Genomic DNA, 21629 nt, shown 5'->3' on the forward strand with positions numbered 1-21629 from the left:
TGGAATGTGGGAGGGAGCCAAAGTAGCTGGTGCAAAGCCACATAAACAAGTGGAGAACATCGGCCGCAGACGATATTCCCGTCCAGGATCGAGGAATCTAACCATGAGGGGAATACCGAGCAGTCGTCATTTCATCATAAATGTTTTTTTTTTTCCAAAACACAATGATTGCCGGAAATCTATCCACCATGAAGCTGAACTATGATATAAAGCATGATGTCAAACTCGAGGCCCGAGGGCCAGATACGGCCCGCCACATCATTTTATGTGGCCCGCAACGACTTCATGTGTCAATACTAAAACTACAAGTTATCTTCACTTTTTAAAAAAACTGCTGGGAATTATCAGTACCATTCATTTTTTTTAAATATTTTAATTTGACTTGTCTCTGGTTGTAGCCTGTACTGGATATAATATAAAGACATTGACAGTCATAATGGCCCTCCGAAGGAAACTACGATGTGGCCCGCGACAAAAATGAGTTTGACACCCATGAAATAACCGATAAGAAAATGGCGCGTCCTTGCAGGTATGAAACAGAAATCCTACGTGCGACGGCTCCGTCTACCTGCAGGCGAGTTAGACAAAAAAAAAAAAGCGGCCGGTCTGTGTGGTATATTTTCCTGTTTTGGGACATGTGCAAGCATGTTTGAAGGAGGTGGGGGAGCACAACGTGAAGTCCAAATCTGGCTGAGCCACGTCAAAACATTCATCCGGTGTCCCTCTGACTTTTTTGGCAAACAAAGAGCTACAACTAAGCCCTGTAATATTTCCTCTGATATTCAGTCTCGCTTTCCTTCAGACTCACCTGAATAACAACCAAAGACTTTCCTCTCTATCAACCTGCGCCCTCGTGCCCTCCATTTTTCCAGCCCGACTCACAAGAGTCAATATTTGAGGATCTGTTGCAGCTCGCCAACACTTCAAAGAATCGGCCTGTGAAGCCAGCCTTTAATAACGCCAGTCGGGAAAAGAAGCCGAGAGGCTCCAGAAAGTGGGACACAAGAGCTTCTTGTTGAAGAGCATGCGTGAGCGTTTGCGTACGTGCCTGCCGCGTGCAGGTCAAACGTCCTGGACGTGTAGAAACACAGGTTTGTATTGCAAGGGCTCCCAGTTTGGAATTGGAAAACAACTACCGTATTTTCCGGACTACAAAGCGCACCGGACTATAAAACGCACCATTAATGCATCATGTCAGATTCTTAATCCAAATCAAATCATTCTCCATTTTTTTATTTCAACTTCAGAAGCAACAAATTACTTTAGAATCACAAAATAATGATCCATAGTCTTTTTGATTCATGATTCATAGTCTTCAGCGGGCCACTTATGATTGATTTCATGACACAATGCTTCGGGCCAGTTTAAATTTAGGAATTTGGTCCATATATAAGGCACACTGTTGGCTTTTGAGAAAATTTTAGGTTTTTAGGTGCGCCATATAGTCCGGAAAATACGGGTAGTATGGCGGACCTCCAGCTGTTCAAGAAACAACAAAGCAGTCTCTGAATAAATGTTTAAACCCCCTTGACACCTGCACCCCTTTTACAAAAGCATATTTACATAATCCTACTAAAGAGAAGGAACAAGGTGACGACTAAAAATGTCAACATTAATCCAGTGAGCTAATGAAAAAGTGCATGGGGTTATTTTCGAGCTCCACAAGATTGACAAACTTGTCATGCTATGATGCTGAAGATAAGCAGGACAATTATGCCACTAAATGTGCCATGTCAGCAGACAGGATGAGGGGGAAGAGGGGAGCAGGCTTGGTTCGGTGCAGTCTAATCCCTGGAGATTCCTTCCTTATGCAGGAAATACTTCAAGTGAGTTCACAATCACAATTGGAAACGGTCTGGAGAGAGGGGAAGCGTTCCGGAAGCTTCTCCTCAGTACCTGAAATGAAGTGTTGTAGGAGACTCACTTGTTTTAAGAAAGCTAATTTGTGATGGACTTTTCGAGCCGATATCACCACCTGGAGTAGCTCAATCACTGCTGCCCACTGCAAGCTAACAATTTTTAGGAATTCCATCTACTCCAGTGCACAAACACGACACTGAAAAATGGTTCTGCACTACTCCACATAAGTGTAAATCTCGAAAAAGGGCATAAAACATGTCATAAAAAAAAATTCTGTGCTGCTTTAGGAGCAAGCTGCATCATCTCATTTGGAACATGGCCCAGAGACAAACACCGGCAGCTATAAATCTCCATTTCAAACGTACCCGCGGGGGTCAAACTATGTAAAATGCTGACAAGTATTTTTAGGTCTCGTCACCGAGCTTAAAGTGGATATTGTGGAGTTGCTGAATGCGTGACACTCTGGTCGTCCACAGCGACAACAAAAAATGTTGTTGTCTGTTTTCCAGTCCGTTTGAATATATTCCAGTTGGATTACGAATTAAATGTTCTCTTGTTTATTCCTTTCTCATGAGTCATTTTGTTGAACTCATCCTACTACTTATTGGTTTTTGGTGGCCTACTCTAAAAATGTCCTTTTTGTTTCACTCACTTGGCTTCATTAGTCTTTGGGTTTTCCCCCTTTCACTAGCCATTTGCTTTTTGTTATTCACTTTTTGCTCTTTTGAATTCAGCATTTTGTAAACAACAATTTAATTTTTCTTTCTCTTGCTGCTTTAGGTCAAATCAGACAACATAAATAGATTTAGTACAAAAAGCACAACTCACCTGAACAAAAATTCAAAACACCCTCAGAGTTTTTTTTTGTTTTTTTTATGGCACCGAAAGATTGTCAGCATTCTGCGTTATTCACGGCAAAAGAATATAGCGCCCCAATTTGCATGCTTTGGATTTCTGTGGTCATGCAAAGTGAAAAAAAAATGAGCTGCATGACAAGCACTTGCACACAAGCAAATAAAAACACGACCACACGTAATTAAAAAAGTGCTGCAAGACGGAAACGAAGCAGAGTACTCCTTCTAGCTTGTTTTTCTGAAGCACCCCAAATGGCCGGATTGTTGAAGCCTATTGACTCTGACTAATCCCGTTTCCCCACTAAATCCTCATCCTCTGACTTCAAACACTGTGCAAAGACTTTCAATAGGATCTGGCACTCTCCCAAACCTTCTCCCCATCGCCCGTTCATTCTTCTTCTACTCTGTCCTCCCCTTGGATCCACTGTCCGCAAAGTAGAGTCCAAATTCATGTGGGAATCTTGAGGAGGCCCCCGCTTTGGACTGGGCGCACACACACACACACTCTCGCAAGTAGTGACAACAAAAGGGTCGGCCAATTGAAAGGTCCTGCACAAAAGAGCCGAGGGCAGCTGTGAGAGTCCAACCTGGGTTTCAAACTAATCCACCTGCTGCTCAACATACTCCAAATACTCCATTGTTCATCTTCTATTCACGAGAAGTTTCTATGTGCCACTCATAAAAGTGATTGTTTGTCTTTGGACTTCTATTTATAGACATCAGATAATCAGCAAAATTGGGTCCAAGATAAGTTTCTGTTCGCTAAAAAAAAAAAAAAAAAAAAAAGCCTGGGACTGGATTCATTTGATTTGCCAGTCGATGACCTTTGTTCCGAAACTTTTGACAAACAGGCATTCACAATGGAATCTAGACTCAATCGACAAAAGTGCCAAACAATTACGCAACATGCCCAAAACTAGTTATGAAAGTGATTCTTCTTCTCCAGTACGTCAAGAACTAAATTAAAAGTTATGAGCAATCCTGGTTTTCATAAAAGTCAATTCCATTCTCAGCACAAAAGATCCTTTGGAGGAAGCCTATAAAAAAAGAAAAAGCCAGGCTATTTCCCATTCTCAAGCAAAGAGCCAATTTGTGCCTGAATTAGACCTTTTACTGGAAGGGAAACTATTCTTCTACAGTGATGTAGGCTGACTCAGGACTGGTGACAATATCCTGAAAAATAAATTACAGTACTGAAATAAGAAACGCTTTAAGATGATTAGTCGTATTTTGAATGGTTTGCTTGCTTTGATTTCTTAGATGCTAAGTTCTAAGAAATCGTCAACTGAGTCACCTCGCTGTTGATGACCAAGAATAAAAAATAAATAAATAAAAATCCAAAGAAATGATTTACAACTAAAATAGTAACATTTTGTATTCATAACACCTCAATGGATAAAAATAATTCAGTTCCAGAAGCAAACTGTGAAAACTTTCTGCTCAAGGTCAGTTTAGCACACAACAATCTTGTTTGGGTTGTGAAGGTGAAGTTGTTATTTTGTAGCAAGTAAATCACTCCAGACATTCTTTGGGAAACGAAAATATGGCAATACTTTCATAGTTGGCATTGTTTTGAAGCATAAGCTATTGTCTTTAGGTGGTCAAGTTTCTAATCTGTATGGTTTTAAAATACATGCTTCGGGGCCACTCTAAAAATAAAAAGGCAGAAAGTGGCGACACAAAACCAAACATTGGATGAAGACATTCCTCGTCCTTGGTCTGCGTTTCCATTCACTGAGGCACCTCCCACCAAACTTTTTAAAAGCAGTTATTAACAACAATTATATTAGCAATTCTGGTGTTTGATTTGTGAAACAGCTTAATCTTCTCAAGTGAAATCTTTTTTTTTTGTTGAGACAAGCAACTGTAGTCTTCTTTTGTGGGGTCACAAGTTTGTTTTCTATTGAAAAGATCTGAAAGCAGCAGGGCCCTTTCAGCCTCAGTAGGCAAACACATTTATGATTAGCATTGGAATTGAGAGACACCGTGAAAAGTTCACATCAAAGATCCTTTGTGAAAGGAAGATTTTTTTGACAGCGTCCACAAAACCGCAAAATGTCGGGGACGTAGTGTTTTTATTGGATCGGTCATTGGCTGAACCTGACTGACGACTATCGAGTCATGAAATAATATAACATGCACTGGTTTTTAAACATATTATTTTCATTTTAATTTTTTAATTTTAAATTTTTAAATTCTGATGTGCTAGACAAAAAAAAATAGCTGATTTTTTTATCTATAATTGTGTACTTGCAACTCTGATTAAAAAAAAAATTGTTTACTAGTGTTATTAATTTCAAGGCAAGAATTTTCTGTTTTACCGGTGCTTTCTTTTCCTGTAAGACCTCAAAAAGGTCCAACTTTATAAGAACATTCTTTCGAAGTAGCGCTCTTCGGGAAGACCTCAACAGCTGACGCACAGTGGTTTATGTCTGCAAGTTTTATTTGCCCCCTGCCTGGCATGGAGCTGAGATGGAAACACTTTGGTTGTCATGGGTAGAAGACAAAACTGCAGCGGATGAAGAAAAAGGGCTTTCTAGAAGCCAGGCTCAGCAGGCTGTGTATGTGTGTGCATTTGTGTGTGCCGAAACCTCAAAAGCAGCATATGAAAACATTCCATCCGGGGAGACTTTGAGACAGAAGACGAGAGGAGATAAAGTAATACGCCCGGCTGGGAAGAAGCTCAAAGGCCGTCCACTACTTGGTCTTCTCGTTTTTACCCTTCAACTTGCGCCGATAAATGTTTTGCCCTGCGAGATGACTTGAAAGGCATCGTCCGAGCTGCTTTCAAGCGCTCTGAAGAAATGAGAAAAATCTATCGACGCTTTGAAGCTGCGCTTGTAATTAGCAGCTCATGTGTTTACTGTTACGCTTTATTTTTAACACATTGAGCAAAGAGATGCCCTCAAAGGTTTTGCTCTATTGGAGACAAATGGAGACTCCCATCCTAGAAAAATAGCTTTTAAATGGCACTTTGTGTGTTGTTGTTTTTTAATATCCATTTTAAGGCTTTTGAACTTATCACTGTTGTCTATGTATGGATGGACCACCAAAACCTCGAAGAAAAATTGACTGCTAGATCTACATTGAGCTCACATCATGTCAAAATCAATCAGTCAAGCATTTGTCAAGAAAATATTTTGATTAAACACTTAGAATGTTGCAGCCACTAAAGGCGAGTTGTCAAATTGGATGATTGCATTTGTTTCCAGAAATAAGCCATTAAAAAATAATAATAATCCATCCTGACAGGGAAGAACTGTTAGCAGCTAGTCCAGTGCTCGAAGGTTTAACTTCAAGGCTTCCTGGGAGTTGTGGAAGGAGGACAGATGCTCTTGTTTGCTTTGAAACGGGGCCTCACTGCTCACACATTGACTTTTTTCAAAGCACCCGCATCAACTCCCATTTAACACCTCAACATCCCCCAGCGGCGGTCCGACCAGCTTACCTTGAAAAGCAGCCAAGTTGCGCGAGATGAGGAATTTGAGGCTGGAGCTGGAGGTCTGAAGGAGGTTCGCGATGTCCCGCCGCGCCGCTATCTGGTAGCGCTCCTCCATCTTTTTGGTGCAGCACGTTTGGCTTTTAGACCTGCACACTTGAAGATCTGAGCCTGAACATGTGAATGTAAAAGAGAAAGTCGAATTAAGTTCACCAGAAAAAATTTTTCTTAAAATTGTACAAATAAAAGTCCAATGCATATTTAGAAATAAAATTGTGTTGTGGAATAAAACAACAATGGCGCCATGTTTTTTTTTTTTTTTCCCAATACACAACTTGACTGGAGCAAGAAAACCCAAACATGTCGATTTTGTGATTAAATGTGACATGATCACATCTCACAGGGAGATGTCAGATTTTCCAACCCCAATCAAATGCGGACGATAAGCACCCATGCAGGACAAGTGGAACATCTTGAAAGCGACCAAAGATCTTCCAAGGGTCCTCGGGCATGTTGAGACAGGATGTCGGGAGCCGTGGCCAAAGGCACCACCAACAAACTCCATGTGTGAGATGTGATGGCACACGTGGAGGAATGTCAAGTCATTCCACAACATCTCACTTGTGATTTCGTCCAAATCTACACAGACATGTCCTCACTTTGAATGAACAAGCACAAGGTTATTTTGGACCATGCATGGGGGGGGAAGAACTTCTTACTGCTGACCTTTTGAAATCTGCCGGGAAACCTTGGACAAGGATTCTTGGAATTTAGGGCAATTATTTTTCACAATCTCACACTAACAGATAGATAAGCCATCCGCATAAGCAATGTCCCAGAAGGTACTAAATGCATGATGCATATAAATTGTTTTTTTAGGCTGCAATTCTACAAATTCAGCAGCTTTGAGCTATAGAAGTGTTTTAAATTAAGATTTGAGGTTTTCTCAGATATTTGAATGTGCTACTACAACATGGCAGAAGGGCAAATGTGGGGAAGTTGTTAGTCAAAGGTGTCAACTTTTAGAATTTGATCATAAACTACACGGTGCGTTTTTATTCTTTTAACAAATTTGCAACATTGTAAGGCATATTCATATTGATTACCCGAGAATGTTTGTAAATATAAAGTTGGTCATTTTGTGACAGTGACAGTGCTGCACCGCAAAAGCTCACACATACCTGGCCTGGGACTCAAAGGCAGCATCTGGGTCGGTCCGATTTGTCTAAGCTGAAAAACTTTCCGCACTTCGTCGCATTTGTGCGGGTTCCCAAAGCAAACGGCGCAAAAACACGCCAGCACAAAAGCGCACCTGGTCCACATCGTTGAGTACTTGGCCAGTCGAGTTTAGATCCAATCCAAAAAGGTGTCGCGTTTTGCTCAGGTGTGCTCCGACTACATGGCGACAACCGATGGAAGCGGGCTTACATCCAGTCCGATACTAAGTTGGAGCACTATGAGTGGAGTCTCTCCAAAAAAGCATGCAGAGTTGGCAGAGGCGTCTCCTGTTATCTGGTCCTAATAGGGCAGCGGTGAACAGCTCTATGTCGCCACCTACTGGATGACAGGTGCAAACACATTTTATGTGGCTTTTTTTTGGGTTAATTTTATAAAATAGCAATTGAAATAAACAGGCGTTATTTTAGATAGCCATTCCTTTGTTCAGACAAGGGTTGTGGTCTTACCTTAGCAAACTTTTGCTTTGACTTTAAAATATGATTAGCAAATATACTGACTTCTGACAACAATGGTGGAATAATGAAAACCAAACAGAATCATTTCAACAAGTTTTATTCAGATGAGCACAAATACAATTCATTGTGGCACTTGCATGTTTAATTAATCAGATCACAAAATTACCTGACAGATGACCATATCCTCATTCTTAAACAGGCCGGGACAAGTGCAATACCTTAAAATATACAGCATTGCTACTTATCCCCACCTGCACAAAAAGGGACACCTCCACAACATTACACGCGTGATGACGTTAACATGTATACATACCAGATTATGGAGAAGCTCCTCAAATCACAAGCGATATTTCATCCACCTCGTCAGTTTTGCATGGATTTGCACAGCAAACTGTTGAAGCTGAATGCAAACCAGCAAAACTGACCAAATGATGAGAAGCAGCATTTAGGACCACCGGACACGTTTCATCACGAGCCCGTTAGCTAGAAATACTTCAAGTGCTTACATTGCAGTAGATAGGAGAAAAGCACTACCTGCACTATAAGCACTTTAGTACTGCTGAACCCTTGGAACATCTTGAGGAGATCTAGAAAAGACTTCTGCCACAAGAAAGAGTTGAGATTGTGGGGGTTGCCACATTGGAAAACCAAGAGATCCAAACAGGTGGAGAGCAAGCAGGCCACCATCAGTTTTGCATAGATTTGCACAACTCATCTATTCTTGTAGTGCAACTATGCAAAACTAGCAGAGAACTGCGAGACAATTGAGCCCAATTAGAAATTAGGATTGGTCTGGTGGCGCGTATCACAGCCCCTTATGCCAGAAGGAGCACTTAGGGCAGTAGGTGCTAGTCTATTTCACTATCTGCACTAGATGCACCTTAGCACAAAGACAGTTTGGCAAAAGATGCATGCAAGATGGGAGCGACTGCACACACACGTGTCTGCGTATTGCTTTAAGTGCCTCCACTGCAGTAGGTATGACAAAGAACTACCTGCACTGTAAGCACTTTGACAATACACAGACTGATCGGAGTCTTGGTCGGATCGAGCTGGTGGTTTGAGATGCTTCCGCTCCAGAGTGGACCTGGAAGGAAAAGACAGAAGATGCGTGAGGATCGTTTGTGCAACAGGTACAAATGCAACGCCTGTGCTTCACGAGGCCATTTTTGACAATGCATTTTAAAAAAAAAAGTAGTAAGCTTAATAATCGTTAAGTGAATTATTTGACATAAGCGGAGCAATTTGCGAGTCTTTTTTTTTTTACTCCACGGGAGCGCGTGCGCGGGGATTACTGTGCACCCCTCCCCCACCGTCTTTAACATGGCGCCGAGAAGTGCGCCAACCTTAGCGTAAATAGCTCTCAACTGACGCCACCTGAACGTGCCTTGAGAACTGTGTGGCCGTGTGTTGTCTCATTTGAGGTTGTCTGTCGCGCGTGCTGTGCTTTCGAATCCCTTACCAACACAAAAAAAGCCCCGCCGTCAAAGCGGAGAACGGGCAGTTATCCGCTGGCTGCGCTTGTTTGAGGAGGTTAGCTTAGCCGCGGCTAGCTGGTGTTAGCACGACGAAAACAAGGCAAATGGGTGCCGCTCGTATCTCGCGCGGAGTGTCTATTATCGACATTTCTTTTAGCTGGTGTGCAAAATTTCTCATCTGGTTTTACAACCAAACTGCTGGCGCTTTAAAAATTCCGGTTTGGGCTGTATTACGAAATGTGATGCTACATCTTAGCCTTAGCTAGCCCAACAACAAACACGCCCAGTTGATTAATAAACCCACAATTTGTCTTTTATGCAATGCTGAGTGCAACAAACAACAGAATGAGTGTTTGGTTGTCTTCAGTTTAGACTTGAAACGGATTCGGTTAGAAATGTGATGGGGCAAGTTGATGGTGCTAAGCTAGCTGGCTAAAGCGCGCGGCCTGAAGCCTGCCCCATGTGCTACTGCTTTGTTCTGGGGGCACTTTAACTCACACACCACTGCACTCGAATTTGCCCAGCCAATTCGCCTCATTTTCTGCACTTGCTTTTATTAAAAGTAACACGCCGCTGCCTTTTTATTTAACTCACTTGTGCCGTGCGCTTAGCAGTTTGAAGGAGTTGCGAAAGCGCAGCGACGAAAGCTCGGGACAGCTTTTCAAATCTCCCTCATTCCCTTCAATGGTGGAAGCTGAGGGGGCTGCCATGCGCCTCATGTTACACTGTTTTCGTCGCCAAAAACACATTTTGCGCCCATCGCTTAGCTTTTTTCCAACCAGCACGGCGCTAAGATGCGCGCAGTAGATAGCAGATAGGTCAGTAGAACATTGGCCATCTCAAGGCAAAGACTTAAAAGAGCCCCAAGCGGACTTCCTCGCTGATAAACATGCGCTCGATAGACACTCACCAGGCGAAATCCACCATCTTCGCTACTTGCGCGGACTGCCGTGCACTCTGCTGCCGCCGACAAAAGCAGAGCGAACGCGCAACAATTCAGCAAACTTTTGCACCCGCGGCGGGAAAAAAAACAAGAAGGAGACGTGACTGGCGCCGAATGCGAGCGAATGTGCGGCCCCGATGCGTCTCTTGAAGAAGATTGCGGACGCAGGAAAGTGGCGCGAAGGCGACCAGTTGGGAACCATGTGGCTGAATGAAGGGCGGCTCCCTGTGAACGTAAATATGTAGCTACAACCCCCCAACTCTCCCGACATTTGCATACATCAACTACGGTACTTCCGACAGAACCGCTGCGAGATCGCAGCATTGCATCTCGGGCGTCTTTGACACTTGCAAGGAAGAAGCGAAGATCTCCTTGAAATCCCCATTTTAACTTGGAAACGTTGTCAAAGGAAAACAGAAGCCTGCACGTTCAGTTTAGTCCAAGTGGGATTGCTTTGACCAGATTGATCATCTGCAGCGTCGGGCAATCCCAATGTGGAACTATGTTTTTAAAAAGTTCGATTTTTTTTTTTTTTTTAGATTTTTATCTTTTTTTTTTAACCAAGTTTAGCCCAAACGCAAAGCAAAATCATTCATCGAATAATTGACCTGTTGCTTCAGTATGTTTATTTGTAGTGAGAATAATACAAATTAATTTACTTACTGGGATTCATTAGAATATTTATATTTAACAAAGGTTCAATTGGAAAATTTGGTCATTTGCTTCCAGTACACTTGATAATTGTGGGATATTTATGACCACGTTTTAATTCAATATTGTTTGCCTTTAAATGAACTTTATTTTCAAAAATTAGTATCCACATCCATGATTGGACTTAAATACACATTCTTCAATATTAATAGATGTAGAAAATTCAAACATGCTTTTCGAAATCTAGTGCAGGTACTTCAAGGGACAGTTTAGATTTTAAAATATATTTTTAAAAGTAGCATCAATGCAAAAAAAATAATAATAAGTGTCTCCCTAATTACAAAACCGCTCACTTACAATACAACATTCAGAATTTTAGAATTGATAACTCGCATCAAAATACAGACTGTTTGTTTGTCAGCATAATCTCCAAAATCCTAAAAACTCAATGTCTACAATTCACAATCAGAAAAGGAAAGTTTCTCTCTTACTAATATTATTTAAAATATCTTCTTGCTGTTGAGATCAAGCACAATCGAGCGAAGACAATAAAGCCGTGTAATGACATGCCGCCAGATGAGAGCTGCAGAAAAGTCCCGACCCCCATGAATGATTGTGAGGCCCAATAAAGCATGTAACATTGAATGAACCCCCACTCATTCATTAGACTGCATGTGTTGAAGGAGCAGTACAGTAAATACAGTCTGTTAAATGGCCAGCAGAGGGAACTAACAAACTAAATATTGTACTGCAACTGTAAGAGGAAAGCTGAATGGGAAGTATCGAAAGCTCCTTTACTCGAGTACTTATGTTCCACGTGTCTTTTTACTTCTGACTCCCAGCATTTCAATATTTGTGTATGTACTTTGAGCTTGCATCGTCAAAATAGGCGAATAACTTATTTCACCCCCGCAGGAAACAAAACTGTAGAACGAAAGCCAACTGCAGTTGGAATCTTGATTGAGTCCTAGAGGTCTTTTAAAGGTCAGCATGGAGGAACACGAAGGGAGCAAAGCCAATAGAGGCAGCAGATTTGGAAAAGAGACTTGTACATAAAGTCGGAAGTGTGTGTACTTTTGCCACCTCTGCCCTTTACAAAACTTCCTTCTCCTCATCCTGGTGCTTCAAGCGAGGTCACGCTCGCCTTGCCCCTTCCAAGCCGACCCCCGACTCCCCACACAAAGCCACTGGTGCAAGCAGCCTCTTCCGCATGGAAGTGCGATGGGGGTGGGGGAGTCGGCCAACTTCACATATGTCCCGTGGGGGCAGATGAAAGCGTGCAACTCTCCCCTCGTCTTCAAGCTATGCGTTCTGCACAAACCCGACAGATGGACAAACTCAATTTCCGGCCGCTTTTTATAATGTGAAAATTCAAACTCGCCCGCTCGCGTCGTAGTGACATTCAAGCGTTTATTTGAGATCCAACCCCTTTGGCCATTTCTGTACCTTCTTTCTAAACTGGCCCAGAAAAGTTTAGCTCCTCCCACTTGGGAGGCCATTAGCCCAGGGGTCCCTGTTTTGTTCTTCCTATAAAGGCCTGACTGGCCATTGTCTCCTTGTGACCTCAGGGGTCAACTGAACTCACCTCGCCTGACCACAGCCTATTCAGCTGTGAAAAAAAAAATCTTGCAAGAATAACTCACTGGTGCACAGACCGCAACTACTACAGCTTTTAAATCTTAACCAAACTGTATTTACACTCACGGGCCATTTTTGTATACCGATAACAAAAAAAATAATAATAACTGTATTTATCTTTTGTTGAATGTAAAACGTAGCAACACAAAGTATAGCCGCAATCATCAGGAGTCAGCGCAGGAGCGTCCCCAGTGACTGAGAGGCTCATGGAAGCTGACAGGTTGAAAATGTGTCGCATGATGTGGCTGAGGGAGCATGAAACGTGTTCATCCATGGATGCCGTGCATGTTGCCACAGGAGAGAGAGACTGACAATGAACCCATGACTGTTTTTTTTTTTTTTTTTTTTACGTGACTATAATTAAAGATAACTTGATGGCTATGGATGAAAAAGTTTTTTTTTTTTTTTAATTTGTTTTGCTATTCAAATGGGTAATTGTTGAAACTACAAATCATTGCTCTAGCGCCACCTGTTGCTTTGGCATGCACTAAACTCGCGAATATATTTTATTCGTTTCAAAAATGGAGAAAGCTGCTTTTAAATAAATCGTGCCAACGCTTCATTTTAAATGCAAATTGGGCAAACTCCAAAGGGGAACGTTCAGTGTCATATCTCATTCATGTTATCTTTTACTCCTTAAGTAAATATTTTAATATACAAGGGAGCCTTCCTCACTCTAATTTGTCAAGCCCGACATAGCAGAGAGAAGCTCTCTGCTCTCGAGGGCAGACTGACATTCGATGTCCCTTGCACATCATTAGAAGCTGAATAAAAATACATGCACTCTGAGCAATGTCACACTTGGAATGGTACCCAAAGGGAAGCAAAAACCGAATGTATTTTGTCTTTTTAAAAGGATTGCTTGCTCTTCGCCTAACATGGAAAATGACTTCTTTGACTTCCTGCTGTTTGCTAGATTAGCTGTCATGTTATGCATATTTTATTCTGAAGGAAATGTATGAATTTTGTCATGTTTCGAGACCAACGTGAGTTAAGCTTCCGTATTTTGTTTCGTGCTTTTTGCTCCTGAAGCTGCAAATTAGTGGTGATCCCCAAAAAAAGTCATTGAAGCACATTGATTGCAAAAGCCAACATACAAGCCACAAATTCCAAATTTTATTTGCCCTAAAACAATTACATATGCATTTGAAAGTTCTAGAAAAGAAATGTGAAGGTGTTAAAAGTAGTGGAAAGCGTTTCGACAATTTAGGGCTCGACATCACATCGGTGTAATAAATTAAATTAAATAAAAAGAAATGAATCTGAATACATAATGTACATATTTACGCAAGATACAAGACATTATAAATTCCCAAATATTTAAAAACGGCTTCAATTAGACATCAGAATGGGAAAATCATTTATTTACTAAATGTGTGTAAGTGATTAGGCCCTCTGATTGTCTGTTCCCAAAAAAGACTCCATTTATCCCCAGAGCCGATAATGTTCTTAGCAAGGGGAAAAAAAAAAAAGTCATTGTAACCCACCAAAATTAGACTTTATAGTAAATGTTGGTGGGGCTCTGCGGCGTAATCTCCTTAACGACGTACACCGGGGCTCCATATTCGCCGCTCAGACGTTCGAAATGTCGACAGAATCTGCTGTCAGAGGCCTGCGGAGGAAAAACCATTTCGCTGCGGTCCGAGCCAACGTTGTCGCTGCTGACGCTGTCCCGTTTGGGCACGGCTAAAGTGTTGAGGGACACAGACGCGGATTGCTGGCGATCTGGGCCACAGCCACGCCACTTCCATAGCGCGGCCGACACCATGACGATGAGGAGGAGGAGAATCGCACAGCCCGAGACAACCCATATCAACAGTCCTGGCGCCGAGCCGCCGTTGCCACCGGGGTTGAGTTGGCCTGCTTCTGAGCTCGCGTCTGTCAGGGGTAACAGAAATGGAGATAAAAGAGACGATCAGAAATGAAGCGTGGGGACGTTCGACCCGTGCGAGTCGTTGTCAAAACGACAGCCTGAAGGCACTTATCAAAAGAATCGGACTGATGATGAGCACTTGCAGACTGGTATTTGCTGAGGGCCAATCAACCGGAGGGGCTTCCACTCGAAGAAATACGTCGATACAAAGCGGCAAGTCGAAAGAAAATAAAGGCGGCAGAGAAAGATGCCGCCGCTCACGTTTTGTTCAAATGGCAGGCTGAGAGCTCAAAACAGACACCAACAGGTTTCTTCGCAACAGCAGAATAATGGCCCAGTCTCCGTTACCGAGAAATTACATCTCATCTGGGAAGACTCGCGTTTATAATTCATAGCCTTTGGGGAGTTTTACCCACATTTTTCGGTCTTAACCTTAACGAGATTTAATTCGGCTGTTTTTGTTTTGGAGCCTGAAATTGCAAAATTGGAAAAGTTTCATCAGTGCTAAAAACTGCTTATGCATATGGCCCTCGGTCCTCTCCCCCTCCCAATTTTTTTTTCACCTGCATATAAGATGCACATCCCTGATGTACAGTATGAGTTGAAAATACAAAAGACGACAATAATGTTGTGTTTGCTCAAGATAATGACTTTGCTCACACCTCTCCAGTGCTCTTCACATTCTTTACACACTTCGCATTCTAAAGTCACACATACGCTGAACGTTTTGGATCGGAGGTGCGTGAAGACAAGCAGTTACTGTGCTTTTTTTTTGCAAGTAAAGAATATGTCTTGTGCTATTGTCAGAGAATCTTTTCAGTAACATAAAGGGAACAAAACATTCCAGTGTTTACTAGATCATTGTTGAAAACACCACAAAAGGGGAAAAGGAGGGGTTGAGCTTTTCTGGGTGATCTTAAATAGTCATTTAACCAGCCGGGACATTTTTGTGCTGCATTTTATTATCACGCAGAGTAGCGACTCACTCAGCTTAGCATCCGACTATCTTTACTTGTTATGTTTGGCGATTTCCAATTGGTCCAACTGGGTCAGCCGGCTCGGTTGGGTTTTGGTATTATAAACAGGTGTTTGGCGCCGTTGTGGGTGTGAACACAGCCGTTTTGTTGCCAGTCAACGCGACTCCTCTCATTCTGTTTAAAATCATTCTACATTCCAAACATCTATCAATGACAAAAAAGATGTTTTCATAATCGATTTTAAGTGAAATATAGAACTTGCCGGTTTTATTCTCGCTATCATTACGTCCAGATGCATCCTTTGCGTTCGGTTTTAGTTGGGTTGGTGGAAATCTGCTCGGCGATTCCTGCAGTGTCGATCGAGGATCTGAGGAACCTGCAACAGAAACAATTGAACACATCAAGGAGGAAAGGACGGAAACATTCACTCCCATCATCCACTCATTTATTTCTCCTTTCAGCAATTCTGAGTTTAAGGACTTTGTGTTCACATATTCTATCTCATACTTGCACGCAGGATATTAATAATGTATAGCAAATAACTGACTTGAAAGTTCAATTTCAAGGCAAAGGCACAAATGTTCCTTTTTCTCGTCGCCCGACGCGAATCCACGCTCGCGGACGTCTAACTGAAAGAGACAACGACATCTGTTCGGTTGTTCCTGCCTTCTGTTACCAATCAATGTTTGTTTGTTTGTGCCGGGGATGTTTTGGAAATGCGACATGAAAGCAAAGGCGTTTTTTTTGCAAGATCAGTTGACAAAATGCTGAATTTTCATGTTGAAGTCGAACTGTTGAATTATTCACGGAAGTAATGCTGCAAAACTGCAGTTTGGGGCTTCGAGAAATTTATAATTCCCGGGTATTTAGTTAAGCACGCAGAATGGTGGTGTTTAATCTTTGGAAACGGGTAGCAACAATTGTTCCAGTATTTATCTTGACATCAATTATGGTTTTATCATCTCTGTGTGTTAACTTCAGCATTGAAGATAAGCGGGGTTAGTGTCATACAGATATTTAAATAAATACGTTTGGATGCAATATAATAAAAATGGGCCATCAGTTAAGTTGGGGGAGGTGAGCAGGAAGATTACCGAATGCCACATTTAAAGAATTGCACGCAAGAAGGTACTGATGGTGTGCAGCAGTTGGAGTTTTGGGATTATTTATGACGGACGGCAGTTGATGGCCGAGATTATCCGACCCCAGGGGTGTCGAACAATTTTTTTTCGTAGTCGTAGTTTCTTTCGGAGGGCCATTATGACACACAAACAACTGTACTGCGCATGCCTCCATCTTTCTTGCCTTGTCCGACTCTGAGCAGCAGCTTCATGGATTTGGTCCTGCACACTCCTCCATTGGTGTTGTCCAGATTTTGCAGCGAGCCTGTAGATGTGGCTGACACACAGAGCAAGCCAGTAAACATATCGTTACTCCAAGTGAAGATTAATATCAGGCAGTCGGATAAGAGTTTTGCCACTTGCTAAACGTCGGATCATTTTTCAAAAGAAAAATGCAAACAGCAGCGAGACACCTGAAGCAAATGCTGTCACCGCACCAATAAATAAGGAATCGTATTGATAAGCGGTATCGACAATGTAATCACTAAATTGTCGTCAATCCCGCCCAGCAGCATCTATCTAATCACAAACTTGTAATGTAACCACTTTTATAGAGAGTATATAAACACAGACATCAATAAACCGAAAGCCCGGAAGCTGTAGCATTTTGGATTCAATAAATTATCCCCATAAATGATTGAACAAATAAAATTTTTATTTGACGGTTGATGCTTGAGCTGAATAAACTTTCAGCTGGAGATGCGAAAGGATTATTGCGTAAATCTAATACATGTTGCTTTTGCAGAAGCAAGAACTCCCGGTCACCCCCAGTCGTGAACGAGCGAGCGCACACACAAAGACGAGCGACACACAAGCGCACACACTTGTTAGGAGCATTTAGGTCAGATAACAACATCGCACAGGCAAGACGCCGCCATGCCATGAAAGCTCGCGTCAAATCTGCCTGATGCTATAAAAGCCTCGTGTGATTTGGAGCATGTAAGCCCTCCGAATGGCACTGTCCTGCCAGCGAGCCAGCGAGTGAGGGGCTGTCAAAGGCAGGCGATGCGGGGGAGGATGTTTGCTCACTTGCACTTGTTCACCCTCTCGTGCATCACTAAGATCCGCCGCTGTCCGATAACGAGGCCACGGCGGCGACTATCACGCCACCTGACAACGTGCGAAGGCGATACGGATGACGGCCTCTTGTTGCATCAGGAGGACCGAGGTGAACAGGTGATGGGGCCAATCTGAAGAAGGTTGGCCAGGGGAAGCTCGTTGAAATATTAATGTCGGCTTCTTATGATCTTTAAAAACGTCATTATTGAATTATTCAAACGTCGTACCTAAGTGTGCTTTAAAATATTTAATGAAGGACTTTACTATCAAACTATAGACAAAAAAAAAAAACAATTGCACGCTTTGTGCATTGTTCTTGTTTTAAAATCATCACCACTGCTAATGCTAAAGTCAATGTAAAATCCCATTAACATGCTAACAGAAAATTAGCATCGATTTCCGGGAGTGACAATGAAATAAATATTAAATAAATAAATATTATAAATACATTAAATAAATTAAATAAATTAAATAAATTAAATAAATAAATAAATAAATAAATAAATAAATAAATAGATAAATAAATACAAACGCTTTAGCTAATGCTAAAGTCAATGTAAAATCCCATTGACATGCTAACAGAAAATTTGCATCGACTGAATATTCACGCACAAACACACACACACATATGACATTACATTTTTTTTTCCATCATCGCCCAACCCTGAATTCCAAAGAATAACTTACACGTGATGTAGTAGTCCTTCCCCTTGAGGAACTCCAGCCCCCACAGGTTGGGACTGAACTCCTGGAACTTGAAGGTGAACTTGACATCCCGGTGCGGCTTGTCACAGTTCAGCAAAGGAGTGTCCTTCTTGTTTATGGTGCAGCTCTCCATCTGACTTCGAGAAACCAAGTAGAGTCGGTAGAACTCCTCCTTTTCCCCCTTGGAGGCGTCCGCCCTTGGGCAGACAATGTCCATCTTGTCCCCAATCTGAGGGAAGAGGACCAGACCTTGACCTGTAGTGAAGCTGCGAAGAACAAAAAACGGGCAATGAAAAGTCAACGGCATACTCGCAACGGGAAAAAGAAAATCATTTCCTCAAAGGGGAATGCTCTTAAATATCGAATGGCCTTAATCAGGATGGGCTTACATGTCCCAAATCGCGGATCGGGGACAGCGATAGCTCAGTCTGCCGACCCATACGGATCACAACGGTTTGAGGGTCAATACCCGTCGCAAATGAGAAACCGGAGAATTGGGACATCATTTCTTCGCACGTTGCCTCCAGGCCATGTTTTGCCACTCACGCTCTTGTTATATGGCGCTCCAACATGTCGCAATAAAGCGTGTGCAAATCATAGTTGCTTTCTCCCCTTCCTCCACCCTCGCTCCAGAAGTGATAGATCAAGGCCGTCTCATACATTCACATGGGAAAAATGTTTCTATCCAAAAGAGCTTGCACTTCAAATAACTTTAGTTCAGTTTCCCGCATTAAAAAAAGACGACTTTTGCATAAAATCATGTGTGCCACAATTCTATGTATATCATACTTTTTATCTTCACAAGCTGGCTGAATACAGAGATGGATTTTTCCACCATTGTTCTTCTCAATCATCAGGTTTTCAATGTCCAGCTATATTTTTTCTGCTTGTGAAGCCCAAACCTTCCTGTATAGACACAGCTTAATTAAAAATCAATCCATTTAAATCAAATTATTTCTTCTGGTCCATCCAACAAAGATGACCACTCCGCAACATGGTGCAATACAAAGTAGAAGTAAAGTACCCACTTGGTGTTGGCGCTGCTCCACAGGATGGAGTCCAAAATGATAGCCCGACATGAGCTTATGATGACAGCCAGCAGGATGACGGCACCGTGGCTCCTCCATGTGACGCTTCTCCCCATCACGGGACAAAAGCCGCTCGTGGGCTCGCTATCGTAACACGCAGTGGGGGCAGCTCAAGGTGCCTTGCCTGTGCATGCGTGCGCGCGCGCGCGCGGCGCCTTCGGGTGCATCCTTTAGTTGTCGCGCTTCCATGAAGCTGCAGCCGCAAGTTCATTAAGCCTTCCACATTGGAAGTAATTGGGCAGGAAAATGTCTCGCGTGACCACATTCAGCCACCGAGGAATGAGATTGCGTGGAGAGGCTCAGCCATCAGCTGAGCGGCCGGCCCGCCCCTTCGCCGGCTCGTGCGCCGGGGTGGGTTGGCGCATTTTAGACACGCTTGCATCACATTGGATCCTTGGAAATAGTACAGGACCCAGTTTGGGTCATTTAATATTTATTTAAGGCTGTAGTTGACAAGATTCGTGGATTGCAAAAAAAAATTACAAGGGAGAATAATCCTTTTATTGCAGATTGTTTATGCATTACATCATCTTATTAAAATGTATTTTCTTTTTGTGCCCAGGCACATGTTGTCATTAAAATTAATTAACTGCACACCACCATGAAACAAGAACTTTGTATACTAAACAAATGATGATCTCGTTTCAATTTACTCATACATTTAATTGGTCAGAGAGAAATCTGGGCCTTTTTTAATTTAAAAGGAAAGTCAACCCTGACATTTTCTTTTCAACGTGTTCTATTATCTATTATTCTGTTGGATGAATGGCAACAGGTGGACAATAATTGGAACTTCTGCTATCCAGTAGAAAAGCTTTTGACCACTGTAGCTGGCAAAGATAAAAAACTTACTATAGAGTATATAGTATATACTCAATCAGATGAATACACATTTTTCAGACCAGTATAGAGATTACGGTCATGGTGAAATGTAGCCAACCTTCTTGAGGTCAGGCTTGTACGTGAAAATGTGTCTTTATGAAATGAGATCTCATTAGGGTGTGTAGGTGAATCTGAAAGAGTGTCCATTGAGCGTATGATTAATGTCGGGGGCGCCGTATACGGACGGCATCACTATGAAGGACGTTTGTGGCTCACTAAAGTCAATCAAAATTAAAATGGCAGTTGTGGAGACACCATGTTGTACAGCATTAATACACACACATACACACACATTTAGTCGGTAAAAAAAATCTTCAGATATTTTATTTATGTGCTGGTCCCAAAGTGAACCATCCTACCACAACACTGAATACATCGAAAACAGACATTTTTTGATTGGATCCAAATATAAAAGTGTTTTGTAGCTCATCAAATGCTGAACACACTGCCAACAATGAAGCAATGCAACATTTTGTCCAGGAAGGGAAACGGAGGCCGAATTATAATCTATTCCAACGTGGCTCATTAAATGTAATCCTTTGTCAATCAATTATTCATACAGCCTCAATTGTTACATGCTAAACGAGTCTCACAGTAATGGCAGCACAGTAAGAATTGCTCCATGCACCTTTTGAACCTTTTTATTTCTGCTCCATATTCCTCAGTGGTGGCAATCAGCTCCATTCAGCTTGTGTGAATTCTCCCAAAGTGAAGCTAATGCTAACATGGCAGGTGTCCGATGAAATCAACTCCTATCACGATTAGCATTAACCTCATTCTGGGACTTTGTCATCATCGCCCACGTGGTGAACACGCTTTACCTGGGAAAGCTGAGTTTTTTAAACAGTCAATAAAAACATACCAATTGTACTGCATTTGTATTGCATTGTATCTAGGTAAAAATTTAATTAGATATTTAATATATTTTAAACAGTATATTTTGTAATTATTGTGCCGATAATTATTGAATGCAATGTTTTTTTTTTAAACACAGCTTCTAAATAGGGAAAAGTAAATTTTGCCGCAATTATGATGTGCAGAAAGACTAAAAAGAAAAGTTTTAGTATGCCTGGAGCAAATTGAAGTATTCACTGACCTGCCTCGACGTAGCCCGACTTCCTCTTTTGTCAACGGGTTGCTGGTTGCCCATGTGGCTTCCCTCTACCTTCTGAGCGTCTCTCCCATTGAGCAGTGCATGTGAATGTGGGTGTCTTTTAAACATTTTATGTGACTCATGCAAAATCCCCCACAAAACTGTATCAAGAAAAAAAAATCACACGTGAAAACTTTGCTGCCATTTATCTTGTATGTAAATGCAGCCTACAGAAGTGGTGTTTTCATTTCTTGAAATTTACCAGCTTGTTTAC

The 21629-nt window shown here is 42.0% G+C and overlaps 2 protein-coding genes and 1 long non-coding RNA gene across 4 annotated transcripts in view; all 3 read right to left on the reverse strand.

Moving 5' to 3' along the window:
* gpc5a (glypican 5a) overlaps positions 1 to 7657 on the reverse strand; it is a 46128-nt gene extending 38471 nt beyond the window's left edge. Inside the window, exons 1-2 of the mRNA XM_088371050.1 lie at positions 7335 to 7657; positions 6163 to 6324 (exon numbers count right to left, since the gene is read on the reverse strand). Coding sequence (XP_088227176.1) covers positions 6163 to 6324; positions 7335 to 7476 — 304 coding nt within the window. The 5' untranslated portion in view covers positions 7477 to 7657. The remainder of the gene's footprint in view (positions 1 to 6162; positions 6325 to 7334) is intronic.
* Positions 7658 to 7927: 270 nt separating this feature from the next.
* On the reverse strand, positions 7928 to 10458 carry LOC148401044 (uncharacterized). Its single transcript, XR_015857491.1, has 2 exons — positions 10236 to 10458; positions 7928 to 8934 (listed from the first exon to the last, which is right to left on the reverse strand). It is a non-coding gene; the product is annotated as an uncharacterized LOC148401044 (long non-coding RNA).
* A 3193-nt stretch (positions 10459 to 13651) lies between these two features.
* LOC148401045 (ephrin-B2a-like) lies at positions 13652 to 19699 on the reverse strand. 2 transcript variants are annotated; one of them, XM_088371124.1, is made up of 5 exons: positions 19321 to 19699; positions 18275 to 18558; positions 16698 to 16805; positions 15670 to 15783; positions 13652 to 14435 (listed from the first exon to the last, which is right to left on the reverse strand). In XM_088371124.1, exons 1-5 carry the CDS (start codon positions 19434 to 19436, stop codon positions 14050 to 14052), a joined length of 1008 nt encoding a protein of 335 aa, XP_088227250.1. In that variant the 5' UTR covers positions 19437 to 19699; the 3' UTR covers positions 13652 to 14049. The 2 variants fall into 2 exon arrangements, with proteins under 2 accessions (XP_088227250.1, XP_088227251.1); XM_088371125.1 differs by having other exon boundaries at positions 16713 to 16805; positions 19321 to 19696.
* Positions 19700 to 21629: the final 1930 nt, after the last annotated feature.

The sequence above is a fragment of the Syngnathus floridae genome, chromosome 3 (genome assembly GCF_059516105.1).
Source record: "Syngnathus floridae isolate MCC-2025c chromosome 3, RoL_Sflo_1.0, whole genome shotgun sequence".
Classification (NCBI taxonomy): Eukaryota; Metazoa; Chordata; class Actinopteri; order Syngnathiformes; family Syngnathidae; genus Syngnathus; species Syngnathus floridae.

Excerpts from the sequence above, each read along its gene's own strand:
- LOC148401045 (XM_088371124.1), bottom strand. The coding sequence starts at position 19,436 with ATGGGGAGAAGCGTCACATGGAGGAGCCACGGTGCCGTCATCCTGCTG. Across the intron at positions 15,784-16,697 it reads ACAAGGCAAGAAAGATGGAG|GTTCCTCAGATCCTCGATCG; the intron begins GCATGCGCAGTA and ends TTTCTGTTGCAG. Across the intron at positions 14,436-15,669 it reads TGATAGCGAGAATAAAACCG|ACGCGAGCTCAGAAGCAGGC; the intron begins GCAAGTTCTATA and ends TACCCCTGACAG.